Source organism: Acomys minous (genome assembly GCF_964271855.1).
Source record: "Acomys minous genome assembly, chromosome: 12".
Taxonomy (NCBI): Eukaryota; Metazoa; Chordata; class Mammalia; order Rodentia; family Muridae; genus Acomys; species Acomys minous.
This window is the reverse complement of record NC_140493.1, coordinates 11,318,620-11,341,035: the sequence shown is the minus strand read 5'-3', so window position 1 is coordinate 11,341,035 and position 22,416 is coordinate 11,318,620. Positions and strand designations below refer to the sequence as shown.

General features: G+C 39.6%; 1 protein-coding gene across 3 annotated transcripts in view; it reads left to right on the top strand.

Annotated features, from left to right (window-relative positions):
* The window catches only part of LRRK2 (leucine rich repeat kinase 2), a 131,226-nt gene that overhangs the window by 95,032 nt on the left and 13,778 nt on the right, over window positions 1-22,416 (top strand). For all 3 annotated transcript variants that reach the window (XM_084749251.1, XM_084749250.1, XM_084749252.1), the window contains 5 exons: window positions 431-531; window positions 4,569-4,759; window positions 10,105-10,265; window positions 18,255-18,425; window positions 19,680-19,780. In XM_084749251.1, the coding sequence (XP_084605377.1) occupies window positions 431-531; window positions 4,569-4,759; window positions 10,105-10,265; window positions 18,255-18,425; window positions 19,680-19,780 (725 nt within the window). The remainder of the gene's footprint in view (window positions 1-430; window positions 532-4,568; window positions 4,760-10,104; window positions 10,266-18,254; window positions 18,426-19,679; window positions 19,781-22,416) is intronic.

The following is a 22,416-nucleotide window of genomic DNA, read 5'->3' as shown; positions in this document are numbered from 1 at the left end:
GTATACAGAAAATGAAGTAAAAATAAGTTTGGGGCAAAAAAAAAAAAAAAAAAACCCAGTATGGTTTTCAGTGGTCTGTGACTGAGATTTGGGGCAGCCTATAGGACAATGTTTAGACAGTGCCTTGTGCTGATGGGGAAAGTGTGCAAACTCTATCCACATATGAGGAGACGAAGTCAGAGGAGTGGTGAAATGTTTTCATACATTCGATCCAGAGGGAAGGCAGGAAGGCTGGGCACCAGATCCATGGGTGAACTTGACCGTGGCTTATTTAATGACTGGAAGGGAAGGGAAAGCATCCAAAGCGGCTGCTTCTATAAACAAGGGCTCAGATTTTTCTGGATATACCACCGGTACAATTATAGCACATAGAATGGGTTTGATTTCTCTGCTTGAGACAATAAAATGCTTTCTATGTTCTTTTCAAAAGGTGATGGAAGTTTTGGATCAGTTTATCGAGCTGCCTATGAAGGAGAGGAAGTGGCTGTGAAGATTTTCAATAAACACACATCACTTAGGCTGTTAAGACAAGTAAGAAATACCACGGTGTTATTAAATTAAGTCATACATCTCCTTTTTTCCTGGAAATTTTTATTTTGTATACATGTATCGAAATATAAAATTAAGACCCTCAAAAGTTTGAATTCCTACTACTTCCTTTCGTTAAGGAGCTAAAACTTTTCTTTCTTCCGATAAATGGCAAAGAAAGTGTTTTGAGAACTCCTCTAACATCGGTACTTAAGTCTGAGGTAAAACTAGCAGATTTTCACATTTCCTCTTTCACTGCTCAGCCTAGGCACTGAGAGGGCACACCATTGGCCAAGGGGAGGACATTCATCAGTGTTGTCTGAATGTAGGATCCTGAAGACAGCCAGGGATGTGCTTTGTCCTTTGTGCACCGCAGTCGTTAGACCCTCCCTTGCTTCTGTTTGCATCAGCACTCGAAGCCTGGAAAGCCCTGAGTCTGTGTTTTCTACAGAGTATTTTTTTTTCTTCATTTTCTGTGCCGCAGAGATATTGACATTTCAGTGAACATAGAATATCTTACCTATTAAAGGGTGAAATCGGTGATTAAAGAAGAGAAAACACATCCTTTGTGTTTTATAAGGTTGCTTGCTCAGGTTTCCACCCTCTCAGTGGGACCTTTTATAGGCTGGGCACTGCTGTGTGTGCTTCTCCAGTTAGGTTACATGGCCAGGACACTAGGAGAACCAAGGTTGTACTGATTCCCATAGTCAGGAAAGCTTTTCTCTGGAGTTACTATACTTCACTCTTTCCGCTCCACACTGCACCATTTTTTCCTTCTTAATTTATTGGAGACGGATACTTAGTCTTCTGTTTTGAGTTTCTTCCTGGCTCGGAAGCTTTCTCCAGCCACCTTTAACAGATAAATTCCTTCAACTCCAGACTTAAAAAGTAAAACAGGCTACCAAGAAGACACCTGATACCCTATGAGCATATACAGGGAGAGGAGGTCCCCCTCAGTCACAGTCATAGGGGTGGGGAGTAAGGGGAAAATGGGAGGGAGGGAGGAATAGGAGGATACAAGGGATGGGGTAACAATTGAGATGTAATATGAATAAATTAATAAAATATATTTAAAAAAAGAAAGTAAATCTATAGGACTTTTTCACTATATTGCTGACTCAGTCTAGTCACTCTGCATAATACCCTTGAGCTTTCTACGCTGGCTTCATTTTCACAAGGTGGCCTTTCTTAGCGTGATGAACTAGTTCCAGCCTGGGTAGGTACATGCCACAGACATGTGGGTTTAGACATGTGAAGTCTTGGTTTTCAAAAGAGCCAAAAAAGTCCTACCTAAGCAACAGCTTTTAAGTAAAGAGAAGGACAGCTCTTGGCCTTGACCAAGTCACTGTCATTATCTTGACAAGCACTTTTGTTCTGGGCAATGCTGTGTGCTCATTGGTAGAGCGCAGTGTCAATGAGGCAGTCACTGTGGCAAAGAGGGTTAGGTTGTTTAGAACAGTCCCAGCAATTTAATTTGTGGTTAGGACTGAGGTCAGGTTTACCTGAAGTCTTTGAGCTGTGTAGGTGAAGATCAGTTACCTGAGCAGAAATTCACATACTGTTAACAAGAGAAAAAGGCACCACGGAACCAACAGCAGTTGCTCTAGTGCCTGCTTGGGTACTGGTAGTAGCTACTCTTCTTTTCTGCTCACATATAGAATAAAGAGAGACAGGTCTGGAAGAAAAGTAAGCTCACTGTTCATTCTGTTGTGTTTTAGTAGAATTCAAATTTGGAATCTATCCTCACAGCTTCATTTGATTTATTTAAACTATTGTTTGTGACTGAATCCTAAATTTGGCAAACTTTAACCATCACTTACAAGATTTTAGTCTGAATAATGAACAACAACAACAAAAAAAACTATTCATGCAAAGCATGCGGAGGAATTTTATTGTTGGCAGCACCAAAAGTCACACTGTAGTCACAGAAATGAAATTAAACCTATTCTAAACTGAAGCTAGCCTTTGAACTAACTCTAGCAAATTGCTTTCAATTTAAGGGTAATTTGTCAAATAAATTAACTTTCTAGGCTTCTTCATTGAATATGTACATGTTTCAACTTTTCTAGAATATGGTTGGAGAAACCAAAACACTATGAATACATACAGAGGTGGTCAGTGTATCAGCACCGAGGTGCACTGGGGATATGACGGCAGAAACACAGAATGTGGAGTGTACATATTGGTCTTCTTTTTTGAGCGTTGCTCTGCCCTTGTTCTCAAGCTGAGAATGACCTGTTGCCTGCTGTGTCTCTTCCCTGTGAACTGGGGAGATTGTCATCACCCATTCTTTCTTCTTTCTCATCATAGACACTGCTCTTTCCCAATATAGAAAGTCTGTCTTAGTCTTCTGACTGTGCCCTGAAGCTAAATAGAAATAACGGGGCTTACGTATGTCAGGATTAACAAGCTGAGCTACTCAGCTGTGGTGAGAAAAGGTTTATCTACTGAGCAAATATGACTGCAGTGTCAAGCTTGGTTTCTTGGGAAAGTACTCTCTTGAGATAGACAGCCCTCCTCTGTTAGCCTTCAGAACTCTGCCGGCTTCATCTTCCTGGAAAAAGAAGCAAGCATGGCTACTCCGCAGTTTTGAAGCCCCTTGTTAGCGAGCAGAGCCTCTTTTATCACAGCGTAAAATACAAGTCAGTTTAACATCATACACAATGAAAATCTCAACTAAGCATGACATCAGAATAAAGACTATAAGGCGGAAAGAGAGAATGGAATTTAGAAACACCCCCAAGAAGTTGGAGAGTAGCCCCCTAAGGCATAGAAGTAGTCTAGAAGGATTTGAGTGTAGAAAGAATAAACCTCAGCTAAGTTACACTTTGGGAATAAACATGCATATGGAGAATACCATTGAATATGGACTTCACACACAGTGACATCACTAAGGAGAGTATTGAGCTACCCAGGATGTGATCTAGGAAAGGGATGTCCAAAGCTACGGTAACATCTCGGCTCCTTGTTGCAGTTTGGAGATGGCTTTAAGAAGGTGAGCCAAGGCAGGGCATTTAAGGAAGTAGTAGTGTTTGGCTGATATGTGAGTGTGAAAAGGCTCTCAGCCCTGTAAAGGGTTGGGAGGGGGGATTCTCAAAGCCAAAGTATTAGCATAGGCAAAGATCCAGGCTGAGAGGAGATGGCACGTGCTTGGGATTGGAAGATCTTCATGTGGATGAAGGATGGTGAAAAAAGAAGAAGATGGAAGGAAGTAGGGTGCATGAGGTGATGTGGACTTAGAACAAGTCAGGCTATGGGGACATGGAAATCAATGGGGTTTAAAAATATTTATTTTTATTTATTTGTATAAGTGTTTCTGTATGGTGTGTGTGTGTGTGTGTGTGTGTGTGTGTGTGTGTGTGTGTGTGTGTGTGTGTGTGTGCCCATGGGTACATGAAAGTGTGCAGGATCACTTGGATCTGGAGTTACAGATGATTGTGAGTTATCTGATGTGATATAGGTGCTGGGGACTGAACTTGGGTCCTCAGGAAGAACAGTACAAACTGTTAACCACTAAGCCATCTCTCCACCCTCAAACATGGGATTTTAATTACAGAGTAGTAGGCAGCCAGGAGACGCCATCTATTCCTGTGGACTTGATTGTGTGTCCTTAACAAACTTCGTTGTTTTGAAACCAGAGGCTACAGTTTACCCTTTATATCAATTGATATTGATTCACCAGTGTCTGCTCAGAGCCCAGGGCTGAGATAGATTCTGTGACTCACTACAGTTTAGAGGCTAGGATAACACTACCTGTTAGCGTGACCACCTATGCTTGCCATTCCCACCTTAAATGGTCTCATAAAGGCAGAGCAAAAATGAAGAATAGAATTCAGAGATGCAAGTTGAACATTAGCTCAGAATTAGCTGCTTACTGTCAGAAATGGTTAGAATTTCTTTTTAAATAAACGTAGGGAACAAGGCACCAGTTCCAACAAGCCAGTCACTCAGAGAAAGCTGGTCACAGTTGTAGAACTACAGGGAGGCAGATGACGGGAGCCTTGGCGATGTGACACTCACATGGTTCTGAACTCTTGCAGGAGCTGGTGGTACTTTGCCACCTCCATCACCCCAGCTTGATATCTTTGCTGGCAGCTGGGATTCGTCCTCGGATGTTGGTGATGGAGTTGGCCCCCAAGGGTTCCTTGGATCGGCTGCTGCAGCAGGACAAAGGCAGCCTCACCAGGACCCTCCAACACAGGATTGCATTGCACGTAGCTGACGGCCTGAGGTAATGGGCTGACACTGCACTGTTTTCTACTTAACTCATGAGTAGTACAACATGAGTTCACTCCCAGGCTCCCTTTAACACCACTCCCTTTCTACCCTGCTAGCAATTTTGATGCAAATGTAAGTTCCAAGATGCAGCTTTGTAACTTCATATCATAATAGTAAAAGAGCCCAGAACATCATAGCTCATGGTATGAAGTAGCACTTAAACCAAGTATTTGTGATCTTGATCTCCTGATCTGAACCATAAATATCTAACCCCTCGTGATGACAACTATGTTAAGCCACCAGACATCAAGGAAAGTATGAAGGAGAGAAACTCGAATCCTAAAAATTATTCCACACTCCTGAAGCAGATCAGAATAATAATAATTGTTGGATTCTACATGAATATGTCATGTGACTCAGAGCCAGGCCTGAAGCTGGATGCACCTTCTGTGTGTGTGTGTGGGGGGGGGAGTAGCGCAGAGTAGAAAGGCTATCCTTGAAAACAGAGCGCGATAAACCGCTTTTGCATATATGTTAGTAACTACAATCTTTGTCTTTCTAACCCACACCCTGTTTTAGCCTGCAAACTAGGATGAATACTAAAGGCTCTTGTGGTAATTGTAGGGTCCCCATAGTCAACACTTGACGTCCTTCCCACTGCTCTCCCTTTTCTTTCATCCCATGGTCTTGCTTTGCAGCCATGCTTCATTTCTTCTGCCTTTCTGATCTCACACCTAGTCATTAACAAACATTTCTAGCCTTTCAATCAGCTACTCTCATAGATTTCTCTCCCTCAGCCTCTTTCATCCCCGCTGTTCCTCATCATCCCTGCATGGCCTGTGTCCCATTAAATGGCCCGAGAAGAACAAAGCCATTGGGCCAGGGTTTCTCCTGTTGGGGACATATTCTTCCCTCACCTCTTAGGTTCTGTACTCATCCACAGACGTTTCTGAGGTTCCCGAATGGGGCTAGGTTTTATACCCACTGCCTGGCCACCCAGCAGTGGCTAACTCCTGAATATTCTTTTGCCTTGTCACTTTATGTAGGTTTGTCCTGTTACCTATCTCTCTGTCTAGTCTCCATAACAGGGAGTCCTTGGAAATGCATGTTGGGAGTAGAGGGTTGGTGCATGGGAACAGATAAGGACACAGGGACAGGGGATGGGGTTGGGGGTGGGCATGGGGGAGGGGAAGGGAATGGTGAGACGGGACACCACAGCTAGGACCATTTTTTCCAAGCAGTAGATGCAAATTCTCCCCCTGTTCTGAATGCCTGCGAATAGATTTTCATCAGTAAGCATTGAGAAAGTGCATGGTCAGGAAGAAAAATAGGCAACCATCTTCTCCAGAACCACTGAAAGCCATGAAGATTTTGAAATGGACCAACATACAAGCATTTGGATTTGGGTTGGTATGTCTGCTTTTAAACACCAGGGGGCGCTTCAAGTAAGCTGAGCTCAGTAAAGGGCCCTTTAGGCTCCTTGTATTCCAAACCATCAAAACCTTTTTTTTTTTTTTTAATTTAACTGATCCCTGGGTCCCAGATTTTCCTCAAAGTTTTCGTGTAATTTTGAAGTGTTTGTTTATAAACTGAAGACTTGTGTGTATTTAACATTTAAATTTTATATCTACACCACTGGAGCCTCCATCTCTCTGGTCTTTATTTCAAATAACAAGTCTATTTTCATGAATCAAATGGAAGTTTAGCATATGCTCCAATCCTTTGCTTCATTTGTTATTCCTATAAAGTCAGGAAGGAATTCTAGATCTGGCTCTGCAGGACGATAGTACGTACCAGTAGCTGTTAGTTTTCTACTAAGACTAAATGTAATCCTAAAATTCAATATTAAAAATTGTATGAAAAAAAACTCTTTGATAAATGAAAAATAAATATATACATACTAAAAATTATTTCAAATAATCGTTAACATGTGGTTATAACTATGGGGTAGAAAATAATAATAAAAGCACTCTCATTAGGATCTAAGCCATTTATAATGACATGTAAAAAATTCCTCAGAATTCTCAATAGTTTCTAAAACTTCCTCTGTTTCTGGGTGTTCAAATTTGAATTTATTTTCCCTGCTATTGTGTCCCCCAATGAGCATGTGCTTTCTCCTGTATTCCCTATTTGTCAGGATTGGATCAGTGTACTCATAGGAAGACCTCCTCCTGCCCCGTCTACAGCTGGTGTTCCTTCATATGTTCCCAGCTAGCCCGGGTTACGCAGTGAAACTTAATCTCCATATCAGACTGCCAATCAATATAGATGCTTATATATCTATATATCATTATCTATATGTCTATATAATCTAATCTATCTATTCATATATATGTATTAATCTATTTATATCTATTATCTATCTATCTATGTCTACCTATCTATATATCTATCTATTTATCTCTCCCTCTCTCCCTCTCTCTCTCTCTCTCTCTCTCTCTCTCTCTCTCTATCTCTCTCCCTACCTACCCATATCTACCTATCTGTATCTATCTATTGTGCATCATCTATCTATCATCTGTCTTCTACTTATCTGCCTATCTCTATTTCCATGTACCTACTAGATCATTGAATTGATTTTATTTTATAGTTTTTAATCGATTTAAAAAAATTTTTATACTACTACTTCTGTTTTGACTCAGTACCTGTAGGGAATTATCAGAATATTTTCCTGGAAATAAAGATCGAATTAACCTTGAGATCCCCTGGTGTTTCCAGTTACCTGCCAGGCACTTCTCAGCTCTGTGGTGGCACAACATGGGAGCTCTTAGTGAGTGCTTTCTAGTTTGCAGCCTCACTCTCTGCCACTTCTCTGGTCCACAGTCTAACCAGGCAGACTTCCTTATGTTTATCTTTTTCCTCACAAAGTTCTCTTGGTGAGAAAGAACTTGTTTTTCTATGGATTTATTAGCATGCCGCCTCTACCTTAAAGCTCAAGTTCTCCAAGGAGCCTGGGCCTTTCTTACATGTATTTGTACTTGATTGTTTGGTTGTATCTTAATGAACCACAGAATCGTGTTGTTGCTGGGCTTTCCTTAAGCTCTTCATTTCTCTGCCTCGGCATCCTCAGTTCACTTGTGACTCTTGTACTTGCCCACGTGCATGACTTCCTATCAGGCACTGAAGAAAGACAGGGAGAGGTTGTTGTGTGGCTAAGGTTAGAGAGCCTGTGTGGAGGAAGAGGCAGCTGTGCTGCTTGCATCTCCGTGCGTTTTCTCTTACTGCTTCCCCAGCATTGACACCCACACACTTCTGTCATCTTATTATTAGCTGAGCACCTGCCTTTTCCTAGACTGTGACTGTCTTAAAAGCAGAGGTACAAAGATGGCTTTGTGTCCACTAGCGAGTGACCCTCAGAGATGCCTAATGAATTATTTGTTCAAGGAATGAATGTATTCTATTTTTAGCATAATATATTCAATATAAGATAAAGTTGACTTTAAATTATAAAAGACAGGGGCCTCTGAGTGATTCTTATAATAATGGTCGTTAAAGACAGGTTAACTGAGTATAGTCTATGTTAATGAAATATTTGACAATACTTATTCGCATACAATGATTCAATTCATTTCTCTGAATTATTGTCACTGAGAAATGATTTGTGCTTATTACAATTTCAAAAGCTTTTTTCCTTTTCTATTACAGTGTATTATAATTGCACTTTTAAGATTAAATTCTATAATTAAATATTGTAATTAAACCAAATAATTTTGATCTCCATGTGACATAATTTTAAGAGGACTATCTTTTAGTCCTAAAAAAGTATTCTGAGGGAGCTTGTATTCTATTTATAACTCAGAGACAGATGTGCTATGGAGGTTTGGGATGATATTTGGTGACAAATATTTTACCTGTTTGACTTTTTAATTCTTAATCCCTTGGCTTTTCTCAAGAACAGCTAATGGCCTTCCAGTAAGTCCTTAGTAAATTTTCCTTTCAAGCCAATTATTATTGTTAAGGTCAACTTCATTACTGCATTTATGTTATTGATCAGCTAAGACTTTATATCCTGAAATGAACAGATCCAATGTCATGGCTTAAGCACATCCTGGAAGAAAGAAGCAACTCAGTAGTTAGTTAATGGAGTCAAATGACATGTCTTTTCTAGGCTATTTCACAATAGAAAGGTCCAGATGTCATTGTTCTCTGTTCTCAGTGATTGGTAAGAGGCAATGGAGCAAATATTTTTTAAATGTAGCCTTAATCAAATTCCAAACCACAAATAAATAAAGGATTTTTAAAAAACAATTCTCCATTAAGTCCTGGAAAAAAATGTCCTTTCAGAAAAGGTCATAATATACTCCTGATGTTAGTGGCCAGGGAGAAACAGAAATTTAAAGAGTCTAATGAGAGGAAATAATAGCTATTTTAGTATTTGGGAAACTCTGACCTCCTCCACTGTGTTTGCAGAATGAATAATAATACTTGGTTGAGATTAAAATGTTGTGCTTTATATAAAGTAAATTTTCTTATTTGCTCAAAAAAAATGCCTAGATTTGGGTACTTTCTGGCTCTATTTCACACCCAGGTATTGTACCACCTGAGAAAGGTCTTGCCATCCTCTCTGTCCAGATGGTCCTTGTCAATCTTAACACACAGCAGATCAGCTTTGCAGTGGGTTGCATCCCCTCAGAGCTGGAGATAATAGCTGGGGGAAAGCTTATTACTTGATTTTTTTTTTAAAGAAGAAAATATTCTTAAAAGCAGTAGGAAGAAAAGTAATCAGAAAAAAAAAGGTAAATAGCAAAGATAAATGATGTAATTCTGAAAGCTAAAGAAACCAATTTCCACATAATTTTAAGATTATCAAAGCAGATGAATAAAAGTTATAATAAACATTAAGCACGTAGCTAAACTCCATTTGCTCTTATTTAACTCTTTTGTTTCTGTCCTTTGGGCAGGCCTGGCTGGGTCTGAGCATTCGGCAGTCTTGCTGCTATCTCCGAGGTGTTGGGATTACAGGCATCACCAGACCAGTTAATGTAGTCCAACTTTAAAATGAACCCCAAATTCCCTTTGATTGGTGAGGGAATTCAGAATTCACGCTCAGTCAGCAGCTGCTAAGGTACAATGAGAAAGTGGCCAGCCCTTGCTGTGGACGTGGCTGTGTGTTAAGAGGTCAAGTTGCCTGCTAGGCTTCATGTTTTCGTTTTGTGGAGGAAGCATCACTTTGCTTTCAGTATTTGATCTGCCTGTTTTAGGGCTGTTTCCCATTATGTGTTTCAACTACCGAGGAGGACAAAGTTAACATAGCATTTCTGATGTTTTGCATAAGTAACATAACATACTGAAAAAAAATGACCCAACTAATATAACATGGTCACCCTTTGATAAGACTTCCTGTGTTTTTTCTGGCAGATATCTCCACTCAGCCATGATTATCTACCGTGACCTGAAACCCCACAATGTGCTGCTTTTTACCCTCTATCCCAATGCTGCCATCATTGCGAAGATTGCAGACTATGGGATCGCCCAGTACTGCTGTAGAATGGGGATAAAGACATCGGAGGGCACCCCAGGTAGGAGGTGAAACCTAGCTCTTGTCGGTGGGTAACCAGGGGCTTCAGATGTGCGTGTGCGAGAGCTAAAGCACAGGTGGCCTACCGCAGTACGAATAGATACTTATTGCCTAAAGAGTGATGACCATGGCATTGCCATTTTTATCATCCTATTTTCTAGAACAACAACAACAAAATCAGCTTGAAATTTTCTAAGCCAAAAACCGAGCTGAAAGGAGAGGGTATTTCATGTCATTACATTTTTAAAAGCTGAGGTTTCCCAAGTTCCAGCGCCTGTTTTTTTTTGCTTAAAATAAGCGCTTTCCCTTTTATTTTGTTTGCCTGAATTTGCAAGCAGGTGTGCATTCCCCTAAGCATGTCAGGGTACACAGTGCCTCCGAGTGTCTCTAGGCTGTCAATCACAGTGGAAATAGTGACTCCTTCTTTACTTCCTGGTGTGTGCAGGGCTCCACAGCAGGTACAACAGAGACACACTTCTCATCTTCACACTGAGTCTGGAAGTTTGGTATCATTTTGTCTTTTGTAATGGGAACGTTGAAGCTGAGTAAGTTTTTAATCTTACATTAAGTACCAAGAAAAAGGTAATCCAGTTGCTTCAGTGAGATGCAAGAAATCTGATTTGCAACTCTTCAGCTGTCTCTCAGACCACATATTGTGTTACTGTATGCTTGAAAAGACCTAACTGTCCAATCTTAGATTCTAAAGTAGAGAAGCAAAATAGCAGAACTGTGAAGAGCAAATATTATTCATTAGAAACTTGGAAAAATAATATTCACTTGGAAAAATAATATTCACCTAGGAAAAAATGGACAAAACCAGTGTCCTTCTATAGGCAGATCTCATTCTTCTCATGTGAGATTCCAAAGAGACCTGGGAAGATGAGTGAAAAATGAGGACATTACTGCTCCTATGTATACTGAGGAGAAGGGTTTTATCATACAAAAGAGGGAGAACACAGCCAGAGACGTCTGGAAGAGTTCTAACTGAACATGACCAGCAGAACAGACTAGGTTATGAGAGGAGAGAGAGGGGGGAAGAGTGAGGAAGGAGAAGAGGAAGAGGAGAGAAGGAAAAGGAGAAAGGCGCCCAAAGGAACCAAGAGAACACTTGGGACCCAAGACAGTATAGACAAAATGGCTGAGTTATATAAGAATCAGAATCTTGGGGAAGGGAAGCAAAGCCCAGGCTGGGCTCTGAGCTGAAGAGGATTAGGGTAGGGGGTGGGGTGAGCAGTGCTGGCTGGAGCCACAGGTAATTGAGTAAGACTTGTGCTGGGTCTCTTTGGGACCTCACATCCCATATGATGCCAAGGTGGACTGGTCCACTTGGCTGGGCTTGCAGTTCTTTCTTTTTCTTTTCCTCCTGGGTTGGCATCTATTACTGAAGTTTTCCCCACTTATGGGACATTGGTTCTCTCTTGGTTCTATCATGTGCTTCTGGACTTGGATTCTACCATCCCACTCACCAATCACAGCTCTAGGCCAATCAACAGCCAACAGCAGTTCAACTAACTGGCTTCACTCTTGGAGTCTTTTCATTTTGCTGTGTGACTTCCTGGTTTTCATCAAAACCATCCAAAATTTTCTTGCCACTGGATTCTTTGTACTGAGACAACTGCTGAATCCTGAGCCTTTATCATCTCCACTGTTGAGTTTTACTGACATAAATATGGAGGAAACTATCAACAAAAGAAACTGATCTCATCTATTTTCTGTTACTCACTGCTCTCCCAGGTCATTCCTGGTATGGGTCCATTTCTTGCTCTACCCCAAAACTTCTGCTTGTTATTATTTTTATTACAATTATTGTCACCAAATCACTACTAATTATCTCAGTTCTAAACTCTGATACAAATTTGAAAAAAAAAATCTGTCACCACAATTGCTACCAATACCTGGCTTTTTCTTGCCCAAAGCAATAATCTTGGGAAGAAAATGGTTCCTTCATATAGGTTTGATTTGTGTTTTGTTGTTGTTGTTGAACAAAGATGATTCCATATAAGTCTCATTGCCATTTCTAATCTACAGCTCAGGGACTGAGTTATGAGAGAATGCTAAAAATGACCATAGGACAGAACATGTGCAAAGCCAGACAGCCTGAAACTGAAAGCATCACCAGCCCAGCACTAGTTCAACCCAAGGTCAGAGAGAGAAACAGCTCCCTTATGGACAGGGACAGCATTACCGGGTGCCATTGTCTACTTTGGAAAGAGTAAATATGAGATGGTTCCACCCTTAACTCCATCATGGACTTCCTGTTGAGGATGACAATTAATGCTGTGTTCTATGACAATTACAGAATTGACTGGAGCGAATGGTGACTGATTGGCGTTAAGTCTGTCAACATCTATACAAATAAAGCAGTCGCTGGGCAAATTAAGTGTCCTCTAACTATTCAATGTTACATGATAGGTAGATATCATGTTGCAAGGTCACTAGGAACTCACTGGAGATTTTCAAGAAGCATTTCAACAGTATCATAGCTTAGATGTCTTCTAAATAGAAAAAATGGTAGTATGTTACTATACTGGTATCATGTGACTAAAGATGCTAATTCTGGAATGATGAAAATAAAAATGACGAACATTTCTAGAAACATTTCTTTTTTTATTCTTTTATATTCATGATTTTCTAAACCTTCCTTCGTCTCTTTCCTTTTGCTTCCCTCTCTTTCTCCCTCCTTTCCTTATTTCCTCCCTCCATCTTTATCTTTACTTCTTTCTTGATTGAGAGGCGCCTCTCATATCATGTAGCCCAGGCTGGACAGAAACTCTATCCATAGCTGAGCATGACCTTGAACTTCTGATTCTCCTGCTTCAAGTCCAGTGCTGGGATGACGATTGTGCATACTGCTGGAGATCAAATACAGGGCTTTATCAGTGCTATCCAAGAACTCTTAAAAGTTTTCAATATCCCCTGCTTGATTATCATCATCAATAATTGCAAAAACTTCCAAAGTTCTGAGCAGTTCTAACTAAATTGGTGCACACTTGATGAGAAGGTATACACGAGCCTAATAAGTGTTTCAAGTCTCTTCCTGATTTATGATCCTGTGGTTGAAAGTTATATTAGAGGATTTACCAAGAAAATAAATACACAGAAAATAGTGTTTAATAGTTTAATAATGGCCAGTTTGATAGATGGAAGGTTGATGTAATAAACATCCACTTGCTGTGTTAAGTGAATAAAAACATATTTTAAACACTCTCCCAAATCCCTTCTAAATTCTAAGAATGTAAGCATAAGGATTGCTAGTGAATTAGCTTTGTGGGTAGCTTGTGATTTTAAAGACTCTTGTCTCTGGTTGTGTCTGTGGGTTTAAGAAAGCCCATGGCACAGGGGCCAGTGAGAGGGCTCAGGTGCTTGCCACCAATCCTGAAAACTTAAGTTTGATTTCTGGAACTCATATGGTGGGAACAGAGAACTGTTTCCTGCAAGTTGTCCCCTGACCTCTGTACACATGTCATGGCATGTGCATGAGCCTCCTCCAGAAAACAAACAAACAATAAAAACCCACCAAAACAGAAGAAGGGAGCATAATGTTCTACCATGCTTGTGCTGTTTGTAAAGTCTGTCAACTGGTGGCACATGCATAGGTCAAATAAAATGTTCCAGAAAGAATCTGCAAAATGCTACGTACAGATCTAAATTAGATCTACTGTGAACCTTTTAAACTTCATCTCATAGTATGTACATTTTATTAGTACTGTGTTTAGGATATTTACCTGCATCACATCCATTAGCTGAGGGTGTTAGTATGCTGTTACAGTTAAACAGATGTAGACGTTAGCTTTCACTCCCCATGATAAAATTCCTCACAAAATCTGTCAAGGAGGAAGCATTTTGGCTCCCAGTTGTGGAAGTTTCACTAACCCCATTGTTTTAGGTTGAAGTTAAGTAAAATATATATGAGTACATGTGGTAGAAGAGGCTGCTCACTTTCTTGGCAGCTAGGAAGTAAGGAGGGTTGGGAGGAAGAAAGGCTGGAGGCAGGATATACCTGTAGATTCCTGTAGAGGAATTGTAATCTAGAAACATGGCTACTCCGGCAAGGGATCATATAAAAAATTCTAGGTCTGTGTGATACCCCTGGAATACAGACACATCCTTAGTACGTACCGTAGCAACATGGCTACTCTGGCAAGACTCAAAAATCTAGGTCTGTGTGATACCCCTGGAATACAGACACATCCTTAGTACACACCTTTAATCCCTCTGGATTAATCCCTCTGGAATACATACCCTTAATCCCTCTGACTGAAATTTAGTACACATCATTAATCCCAAACAATAGCATCTATTTGAGGGGCTGACAAAGTGGTGAGTCAGAGAAAGATTTAACAGAAGGAGTCAGAGAACAGACAGGAAAGAGAAGCTACTTAAGAGGAGGCAGAGATAATTTGTAGAGATAAGGGTGTATAGTACAGAAATACAGTACAGATTGGTGGTGCAGTTCGGTGGAGTTCTGTGCAGGCAGTTCTGTTCAGTTCTTGCAGTCAGTGCAATTCAGTTCATGGAGTTCAGAGATAACTTTTCCAGGCAGAGCAATTCAATGAGATGCCAAGAGAAGCCAATTCAAATCAGTCAGCTTGTAGAGGAGTTTAGGTCAAAACAGCTGAGTTGAACCAGCCACCCAGAGTTCACAAAGAACTAGAAATGGTGAGCTTATTCAACAGTCTTTGAGGCTGAAAACATGATAGGCCTAGGTGAGAAGATGCAACTTAGGAACTGAAGCCTTCAATGTCTGGGCTTGCAAAAGATTAGATTCTTGAAGCTCATACTGTAGGTTCTAGAAGCTTCCAGGCCTGGGCCTAAGGATAGATAGAAACGCTCTCTGCTTAGCCCAAGCCAAGCTGGGGTCTAGCTCTCATCTCATCCCAACATCGGAGAAAATAAAAATAACATTTACAGATTACATCACTTTCCAACAGTCAGTTCTACTATAAACCCATCAATTCAGTAATCCATCAATGAAGTAGGAGCCCTCCTATTCCATTTACTTCTAAACAGTGTTGCATTGAGAGCCAGGCTGTCAACTCATGAACCTTTGAGAAGCAAGTCACAGCCAAACAATAACAATAAAAAGTACCCTTGTGTTAAAAAAAATACATAACATTTTAGAAATGTATATTACATATAACATATCAAAATATCTATGGTATATGTAATATCAAAAGCAATGATTTTGAAACTTTTTTCTCTCATGACTCCTTTTTTTCTAGAGATTTTTATGTGACCCAGGACATATAGGCACATAAAACAGTTATAGAAATTGAATATGTACTGATAATAAATAATAATTGAAATTTCCACAACCATTTATAATCATAACAAAATTACAATATTATAATTTATTATAGATAACAGACTTGCATACTAATAAGATGAATATATGTTTGTTTAACTAGCACAAACAAGTCCTAAGATAGTAACCTCATACATGCTGAAAAATAGAGGTAGAAAATAGGACATCTCTGTCTTTTTCAATTAAACCATTATGCTTTCAGAACAGTGGAAGTCTTTGCATGTATTACACAGCAGCACAGTTCATAGCCTATACTTGTGTTGAATGGAGCAGGGTGTTTGAGACACCAGTGCATGCTGACATTGTGTGGTATGTGCAGTGAGACTTGCATGTTGTGTGTTCAGATGAGGGCCAGAAAGTTCCATAATGCAACACCGTTAAACACCTCCATAGACACAATCAGCACCATGCTGCTTTCAAAATCAGTTTTGGTCTTTGCGAGCTCAGAGGTCTTTTAGTGGGGATCATGATGATGGCTCCTGCAGTAAAGTGCTTGCCACACAACAGGAGGGTCTGAGCTTAGATCCCAACACACACCTAAGCTGGGTGTGCTGCTGCACACCTGTAATCTCGGGACCAGAGGGGCAGCGGCAGAGATATACCTGGGACTTTCTGGTCTAATCAAACCTGTCTCAGAAAACAAAAACAAAACAAAAAATTACAAAAAACACCACCACACATAGACCCCTGTTGTCCATGTGCATGCACACACACACACACACACACACACACACACACACACACACACATGCATATGTACAAACACATTTCCCTTTTCTCATTTTTATACTTTTCATGACCTCCGCCTTGAGTTCCACAAACCCACATAGGGTTGTGACCCACAGTTTAATAAGTTTACGTGACGGAGGCCAAATTTTAGTCATTAGTGAAGAACGAGCCTTCATGCTCATGTTTGGTGTTTCCTTCGTTTGTATTCTTCATGCAATTTCAGCCTACTGAAAGACCGCCGCGCCTCCCAGTCAGCATTTTTAGAACCGTTCCTTGAGAACTGTGGACTTGTACAGTGTTGAATTCCTGTGGCAGCGTATTTTCATTACTGTAAGATTCATATGTGTTACTAAAAACCTTCCAGTATAAAAGAGGAAATGGAATGTGTGCCATTACCGTGTTTTGACGTGGTTCTTTCAAGTATTTCCCATCGGGTTTCATTCTGAAGATATTTAAGCCTACAGAGAGGTGAAAGAATAGTCGCGTTCTAGCCCCATCTACTCTACATATTCAATGATTGTAACTTGTTTCCTTTCTTGTTTTCCTTTTTCTTAGTCCAAAGTTTTGAAATGAAGCTGCAGACAGCTTGCTCTAGCCACTGTGTATACTCATACGCATTTCCCTGTAAGGAGGTTATTCATATAGTAACAAGAGCATTATTATAGTTAAGAAAATTAATTTTATTTTCTACATATTTGCTAGCTGGTCACCAAACATTAGATCCCACATTATCTTTTCATTTTTGCTACAGAATACCATTTTTAAAATGTACCATGTAGTATTTATTATTGAACATTTTATACTTACAGTTACCTTTCCTTAGTTTGTTAATTTTTTTTTACCGCTATCAACAGTGTTGAAATATTTATTTTTATTTTGACAAATTAAAAGCCATTTATCTTCCTTATGGAGTAAAAGGTTTAATCTTTTTAAAAAAAGAATTCGAAAGCTTGGGATTTCTCTGTGTGCTTGATGCAGAAGCAAGGAGACCTAAGAATGGATTCCCAGCATTCATGTTACAACATGCATCTCCAACCCAGCACTGGAAAGATGCACCGGGCTGAAACAGCAAGCTCCATGAGAGATCCTGGGCCAAAACACAAAGGAAGGGCATTAAAGTACCCAGAGTTGACTCTGACTTACACACACACACACACACTCACACACACACACACACACACACACACACACACACACACACACTCACACATGGAGAGAGAGAGAGAGAGAGAGAGAGAGAGAGAGAGAGAGAGAGAGAGAGAGAGAGAGAGAGAGAGAGAGAGGAGAGAATTTCAGGTATAAGCCTGAAAGGCTGAAAGGACTTTGATTTGTCTTACTTAATAGACTAACTAGATGATTTTGTGGTAACAAAGATAAAAATCCAAGGTAGCTTGCATTCTTCAAGCTGGGCTTCCTCTTTGGCTGTTATTTTAGGAAAACAAATTTAGTTTTTAATTTCATTAGGTGGGATGGAATCCTAAGATCTGGAACTAATGAAATCACAGGAATTTTAGATGAGTTAAAGTGACTTTGAGCCTAGAAAATGCTTCCCCCCCGCCCCCTTCTATATAAATCTCTTTGCTGGTAACATATGTATTAAAGAAAGAGGAAAAAAGAAAGGATTTTTGTTTTCCTGTGGGGTTTAATTATCTGATTGTTAGCCTTTACTTAATAATTTATTATTCAGTGTATATCCATCCTTCAGAGACATCTTTTAAGATTAAGATATCACAGTAGTAGTATAAGAATTTATAATAATGGTCAAAGATCTGGCCTTGAAGATCAGCGGTGGCGTGGCACCTGGGACAGGCCCACTCACTGATTTTTTTCCCCCAGGTGTCTCATAGATGATATGGCCTGACGCCGACCTCATCTCTTTGGCCTATTTCTTAGCAGTTGTCCCAATGGCGGGCTCTGGTACTAGCTATATTTATTGCTGTATCTGCTTCCTTTTAGGGTTCCGGGCACCTGAAGTTGCCAGAGGAAATGTCATTTATAACCAACAGGCTGATGTTTATTCATTTGGCTTACTGCTGTATGACATTTGGACAACTGGGAGTAGAATTTTAGAGGGTTTGAGGTTTCCAAATGAGTTCGATGAATTAGCAACACAAGGGAAATTGCCAGGTAAGCTCTGTTTGATCAATAAGAAGGATTTTCTTTCCTTAATGTCAGTGCCATTCCCAGTTTGATGACTTTGGCTTAAGGCATAGATATTCTTAAATTTTGTGATACAAAATAAAGATCACACGAAAAGGCTGGCTATTTTAAGTTAAATGAAATCCAAAGTAAGTATTGGTATATTTGGTATTACATTGGGAGGACACTTGGGAAAGGGAAAAAATTGCCATTAGAATCAGACTTGTGCTCATAATTCTGATAGCAGTTGCGGAATGCACGGAAGCCTGGGATGTACTCATTTCGTTGGGGCAAAATAATTCATATCGATGAAGAAGTTTTAAATTATTTATAACATTCTTTTCTATAAATATTAGTGAAAATTGGTGAATGATTACTTAATGAGAGAAGCCTCGTTTTGAATGCATGTCTCGTGGCTCCAAGAAACTCTGTGGCCTATTTTCCATTCTTGATTATTATTTCATCTTCTAATAGGGAATTATGTAGCTATTACTGTACATTTCTTCAAAATGTACTTCTGAGTATGTACTCATGGCTACTAGGGACACTGTGGCATCAAATACCCTTGGGAGACTTTTAAAGAGTCTAGGAAAAAGGAAATTTATTATTGTCAAACCAAACTTAGATGCCGCTGGTCCATCTTCAGTTTTCTTACCTGTTAGCTTGCCAGTGCAAGATGACCTGGTCACTGCTCTGCACCCACCAAAAAAAATGGCTCTCCTAGAGGAAAAATTAAACAAACTGTAGAAATGTGAGCTCTAAATACTTGCACACTCTGAGTATTAAAGTAAAAGTATTTTCACAGAAGCTATTTATTATACGAGCAAAAGTGTATTCAAAGTCTATTTATGTACAAATATCAAATAAAATGTCTTTATTCATTCATTTGATTTTTTTTGTATCGCTTTTCTTCCTTAGAAAGCCAAGGCATCTTTTATTTGTTTTGGGGTAGCAGTCATGAGAGGATCTCACATAGCCCAGGCTGATCATATTCTTGTTCTGTAGCTAAGACTAGCCTTGAATTTTCCATCATCTTTCTTCTGCCTCCTAACTGGTGGAACTGCAAGAATGACACTTTTGTGACAGCTCTACCAATGTTAGCAAAAGCAATTATATCATAGACATTATAGAATTATGGAGATAAGAGTTCCCATTACAGTGCTTTAACTCGCATATATGTTGATAACAAGCACATAATTTTGATTCATTTGGTATGCCAGAATGATTTTCTTTATGTTTCAGATCCAGTTAAAGAATACAGCTGTGCCCCTTGGCCTATGGTTGAGAAGTTAATTAAAAAGTGTTTGAAAGAAAATCCTCAAGAAAGGCCCACTTCTGCCCAGGTACAATGATGTTAAAAAGTTTTAACATTTTGTGTCAAATATAATATATTTGTATATATTTATGTACATATCCATATTATTTCAAATATATATTCAAACACATAAATTAACATATACATACAGAGTTAAATTTTATAATGTTATATTATATAGTTTATTTATAATGTTATTTGTAAATATATAATTTCTGTATTCCCTGTCATACTAATGCCAACACCTCAGGAGGCACCATCATTGATTATCTGTACAGATATACATACTTTTTTGTGTGTGTATCTATCATTGCTGATACATATAATTACACACAACACACACACACATATTTTTAAAAGAAACACCTTTTGTTGTGCCCATTTTTCCTACTCAGTGATCTGCCTACAAATTGCATGTGAGAAAGACATTTTCCATATATGTTATTAATTCTATCTTAGATATCTAAAGCAGTGATTTTTAATTTTATTTTATGTGGCTTGCTTTATCATTTCTCTTTGGGCATCTTCATGAACATAATGTCACCATTTTTTTTAAACAGGGACATGCTTAACATCTTCTTTTTAATGCTTGTTTCTTTTCAGGTCACATTTTAAGGGATCCTTTCCCATAAGGTTAAAAAAATTCTTACCTACTCTTTCTGTAATTAAAGTTTCAGCTCAGTCCCATCTCATGAGGACTTAGGCCCTTTGTGAGGAACAAGGGATTTCCTAATTTTTCACAGAAACCTCCCTCCTGTCTTTCATTTTGCCTATGTCCAGTTCTTTGTGTCTCCTCTGACCCACATATTGTCTATCAGGGATCCAAAGCTGCTGCACTAGGCTGGGGGAGGGGTCAGGTAGAGGACTTTCATCTTCCTTATGGCCCTTTTTTCTTGTCTCGTCAGACTTACCCTTAGCCCTACTCAGGATTGCCTGAGAAGTCTCTACTCCATTCCCATCCCTATGCCCTAGGGACTTGCCTCGTGATACCACGGTCCCCATAGTTCTTCCATGCTTCCTTGATCACTATTCCTTTATAGCCCAGCACCTTTGTTTTGTGAACTCTTGCAGACATGCAGACCAGCCCTGTACCAGGGAGTCCACACCCACCACAGTTGGCTGGAACTTGAGGACCCTATCTATAGCCACCATAGTTGGCTCAGCTCAGATTGGGCAACAGCAACCAAAGAATAAAACACGCACTCCACAAAGATGAGATAAGATATCTATAGCCAGAAATACCTCAAACATCCTAACTCCAGATGCCTAGATCCCAGTACAAAACAAACAAACAACAAACAAACAAACAGATATGAGCAACTAAAGCAATATGCCTTCTCCAGAGGCCAGCAACTATACTATGCTAGGCCCCAAGAACAACAGTTTAGCTGAGGCATAAGACAAGGACTTCAGTTTCCTGGTAAGTGAAGGAAGGGGCATGTCCCAGAAAGCCTTCACTTACCAGGAAACTGAGACAGAGGGGAGGACATTCTAGTGGGACTCTAGATGAGAGAATCATGGGAGAATGGCAAAGTAGAAGGATCCAGAGGGTCCTAGAAGCCTACAAGTAGAACATTATGATAGGCAGATTTGGGCACAGGGACCCCGCTCAAACTAAGGCACCAGCCAAGGACAATACAGGCGGTAAACCTTAAACCCCTACCCAGATCTAGACAATGGACAGAACACTCTCCACAGTAGAGTGGAGAGTGGGATATTACTTTTTCACATACTCTGGTGCCTCACCTTTGACCATGTCCCCTGGAGGGGGAGACCTGGTGGCACTCAGAGGAAGGACAGCAGGTTACCAAGAAGAGACTTGATACCCTATGAGCATATACAGGGGGAGGTAATCCCCCTCAGGAACAGTCATAGGGGAGGGGAATAAGGGGAAAATGGGAGGGAGGGAAGAATGGGAGGATACAAGGGATGGGATAACCATTGAGATGTAACAAGAATAAATTAATAAAGGAGAAGGAAAAAAAAGACAAGGTCTTCAAAATAGCCATTAGAAATATATTCAAAAACCTTATATAAGATATGGATAAATATTTCAATGAACATTGTGAAAATACAAACAGTTGAATGAGACAATAAAAGTTAATTCAAGAAACGAACATAGAATTTAACAAGGAAATCAAATCACTAATGAAATCTCAAACTGAAATAAAACTGGAAATGAACAACAGAGGATGTCAAATAAAAGCCTGCAAGGTAAGATTAACCAATGGATTAAAAGATGGGGAAGAGAGAGTTTCAAGTTTTGAATGCAAAGTAGAAGAAATGGAAAGCTCAGTTAAAGAATCCAGCTTTACAGAAGGCACTACCAAGTAAAATTCAGCCTTAAAAGAAGATTAACTACATACAAAATGATACAATGAATTAATAATCCCAGAACAATTAGTCAAAGAGTCAGGGGAGATTACTTCACCACAACAGAATGAGATTGGTAACCACTGCTCTTGACTAACTCTCAATATTAATAGTCTCAATTCTCCTAATAAAAAGAAACAGAATAACAGATTGGTTAAAATATGTTTTAAAAATTCATCCAACGTTTTAAGTTAGCTTGTATTTGGAAGTTTGTGCCAAGTGATATCTTCTTTTTTTTTTTACATCATTTTTTTCTTTATTAATTTATTCTTGTTACATCTCAATGGTTAT